The 2,951-nt window shown below is 61.6% G+C and overlaps 1 protein-coding gene across 1 annotated transcript in view; it reads right to left on the bottom strand.

The window, feature by feature from the left end:
* Positions 1-2,353: 2,353 nt before the first annotated feature.
* GPIHBP1 (glycosylphosphatidylinositol anchored high density lipoprotein binding protein 1) overlaps positions 2,354-2,951 on the bottom strand; it is a 5,740-nt gene continuing 5,142 nt past the window's right edge. Inside the window, exons 4-5 of the mRNA XM_032416114.1 lie at positions 2,732-2,848; positions 2,354-2,589 (exon numbers count right to left, since the gene is read on the bottom strand). Coding sequence (XP_032272005.1) covers positions 2,354-2,589; positions 2,732-2,848 — 353 coding nt within the window. The remainder of the gene's footprint in view (positions 2,590-2,731; positions 2,849-2,951) is intronic.

Genomic DNA, 2,951 nt, shown 5'->3' with positions numbered 1-2,951 from the left:
TGGCCCGTGACCAGCGAGCTCACCGTCCTTGGGTCCAAGGCCCGGCACACGGCCAGACGTGCAACGGCTGGGGGCTCTGACATTGGGCGGTGGGTGACGCTCAGTAATGACTGGCTAACATCCAAGGCCTGATCCCTGGAGCCTGGAGATGTGTGGCCTCATGCGGCGAAGGGGTGACGTGATGGGCTTGAAGGTCTTGGGACGAGAGATTGTCCTCGCTTGGGTGGTGGCCCCATGTCACCACAAAGGCCTTGATAAGAGGGAGGTGGAGGGAGATTTGAGGCAGATGGTGGTGAGGGGCCAGAGTTCCAGAAACGCGGAGCCACGCGGATGTACAGCGGGATCTGTGAGTGCAAGCACAGGGATTGGCTCACGTGGCTGTGGGGGCCGAGGGGTCCTGGACCTGCCGTCTGCAAGCTGGAGCCCCAGGAAGGCTGGGGCTGGGATTCACTGGAGTCTGAAGGCCTCGGAACGAGGAGCTCCAGCGTCTCAGGGCAGGAGAGGATGGAGGTCCAGCTCCAGGGGGTGAATTTGCCCTTTCCGCCTTGTTGTTCCGTTTGGGCCCTCAGTGGATGGGGTGCAGCCCCCCACATTGGCAGGGGCCATCTTTGTACCCGAATGCTAATGTCTTTGGAAACCCCCTCCCAGACACACCCAGAAATCATTTGGGCCTCTCTCGACTCAGTCAGGCTGACACAGAAAACGCACCATCACAGGCTCCGGAAGGAACAAAGCCCTTCATTTCAGACTTCTGAGCTTCAGAACCGTACGGTGATACGTTTGAGCTGTTGTGAGCCACTGTGTGGTCACCGCAGTCATGAGACATGGAGGCAGGGATCCAGCTGGACACACTCCCTGGCCCGCTGTGCGGGTGGCTGCAGAGGTGCTTCCCGGGCTGGATGAGAGGGAGCAGCCCTGCGGGACCACCTCCTGACTTCCGGCAGTTCCTTCTTGGGACTGGCCTAGAATGTCCTGACCGTCCCTGGTACGTCAGACTGGCCTTGGCCTGGGGGTCCAGCTGGATCTTGGCCCTCATCCGGCCTCTCCCAACCTCTGGCTCAGGCCTGGTGCTCTTCCCCCGTAGCGCTTGTCGGTCTTCACTGAGGCTGGTCCTCCCAGGAGGGCCCCCCTACCCTGCCACGTGGCAGACAAGGAAACCCAGTTGGGGCGGGGGTTTCGGGGGAGGTGAAGGGGTTCGTCTGGGTCACGGAGCTGGTGGGGCATGGCGTTCATGCGGGTCATGGAGCTGGGGCAAGGGCTTAACTAACATTTTAACCCAGACAGGGTGAGCCCCGAGCTCTGCTTTTATCTGTGTGGGTGAGCGTGTGTGACCATGAGTTCATGCACTGGCAGGAGTAACATGAGAGTGTATGTACCTGCAGGAGCCGGTGTGTGTGACAGTGTGTGAAGAAGCAGTGACAGAGAAATGACTCACTTCAACTCTGCAGCCATTTATTTCCCTCCCAGGGAATGGGGTACCGAGGTAGGCAGTGGGGGGCTGGTATAATGGCTCCTGGTCACCATGATCTCTGCCTTTCCTCCTTGCTGCCCTGCCATCCCAGTGTGCTGCCTCATGGTGCGAAGTGGCTGCTGAGCCGCAGACATCACTGCAGCCAGCAGGAAGGAGGAAGGAGAAGAAGACAGACCTGTCTCCTCTACCCCGGGGATTTGCCCCCCAGCTAGGCCTTGAGGTTTTCTTTACTAAGGAGAGAAGGAAGCGGAGAGTGGGAGGCTACCGCACCTGCTGCAGCTGCTTGACAGGCAGGGTAGGACTCTGGGCTGCTGGGCTGGTGGGGATTGAGGGTCCTCTGAGCCTTGTTCCATGCTGCTCTGATGGGGAACCTGAGGCCCAGACCCAGGCCTCCTCTCTCCTATCCCAGGGCTCTGTCTTGTCACCAGCCAGGAAGGCGGAGAGCCCCCAGCACCCAGTGGTGCCGGCCTGACCAGAGCGGGTCCTGGGCACCCTTGGGTTTCCTTTCCCAACCCCTCCCACTGCCCACTCCTCTTCTCAGGAACCCGGGCAACAGTCTGCGGGAGGGGAGGTGAGAGAATGTGGCTGACTCCCCCTGGCATAGGATGCATGTTTTCTCTACCCAGCTGTGTGGACCCGCCCTGTGAGCAGCCGCGGCCTGGACCTGGGGCCAATGTGCTGGCACAGGCGGTGGGGAGAGGAGGAGGCTAAAGATGCCAGACAGCCAGGAAATAGGAAATGCAGACGGGGCAGTGTTGGCCGGACCATTAAAGATGCTCCAAATTTATTCATCAAAACTGGGGCGGGGAGCCAGGTGGGTAAGGCACTGGACAGAGTGCTGGCCATCCAGGGTGTGAGTGGGGTGGGGGTGGGACCACCCATTCAGGACCCCACGGCCTGAAGGCCGGGAAGGAGGCTGAGCAGGAGAGCGGCGGCCACCATCGTGGGGCTGCCCTGGGGGCTACCAGCTCCGTTGCCTGGGGGGTCCTGCCAGGGTGGGATGTTGCAGAGAGTGGACTGGCAACAGGTCAGGGTCATCAGGGTCCCTTCCAGTGTCTTAGTGATGGGCTGACACGTGTCTGCACACCATGCGGAGTAGGTGGTCAGAGGACCCGACTCTGGGAGGGAGGAGGGGTGGGGGAGAAAGGCTTCGTCACGCTGAACAGGCTGGGGCAGGGAGGAGGCCCCTCACTGGGGTGCACGCCTTTCTGCGTGGGATGTGGGGTACCTCCTGCCCTGGCCACCGCGGGGCCTGCTCACCTGTGTTCCCGTGGGAGATGACGGCTTTGCAGAAGCTGTGGCCGTGGACGCAGTTCTGAACTTGCTTGCAGCGCTCCCCCCTGTACAGGGACTGGCAGGCATAACACTGCAGCAGCCCTGGGAGGCAAGAGGGCTCAGGCCAAAGGGCCTCCCCCTGCAGCCCAGAGCCTCCTCCTGCAGGCCCAGAGCCTCCTCCTGCAGCCCAGAGCCTCCCCCTGCA

Source organism: Phoca vitulina, unplaced genomic scaffold (assembly GCF_004348235.1).
Source record: "Phoca vitulina isolate PV1807 unplaced genomic scaffold, GSC_HSeal_1.0 scaffold18, whole genome shotgun sequence".
In the NCBI taxonomy this organism is placed as follows: Eukaryota; Metazoa; Chordata; class Mammalia; order Carnivora; family Phocidae; genus Phoca; species Phoca vitulina.
The sequence above is the reverse complement of the archived record's forward strand: the minus strand, read 5'-3'. Positions and strand labels throughout refer to the sequence as shown.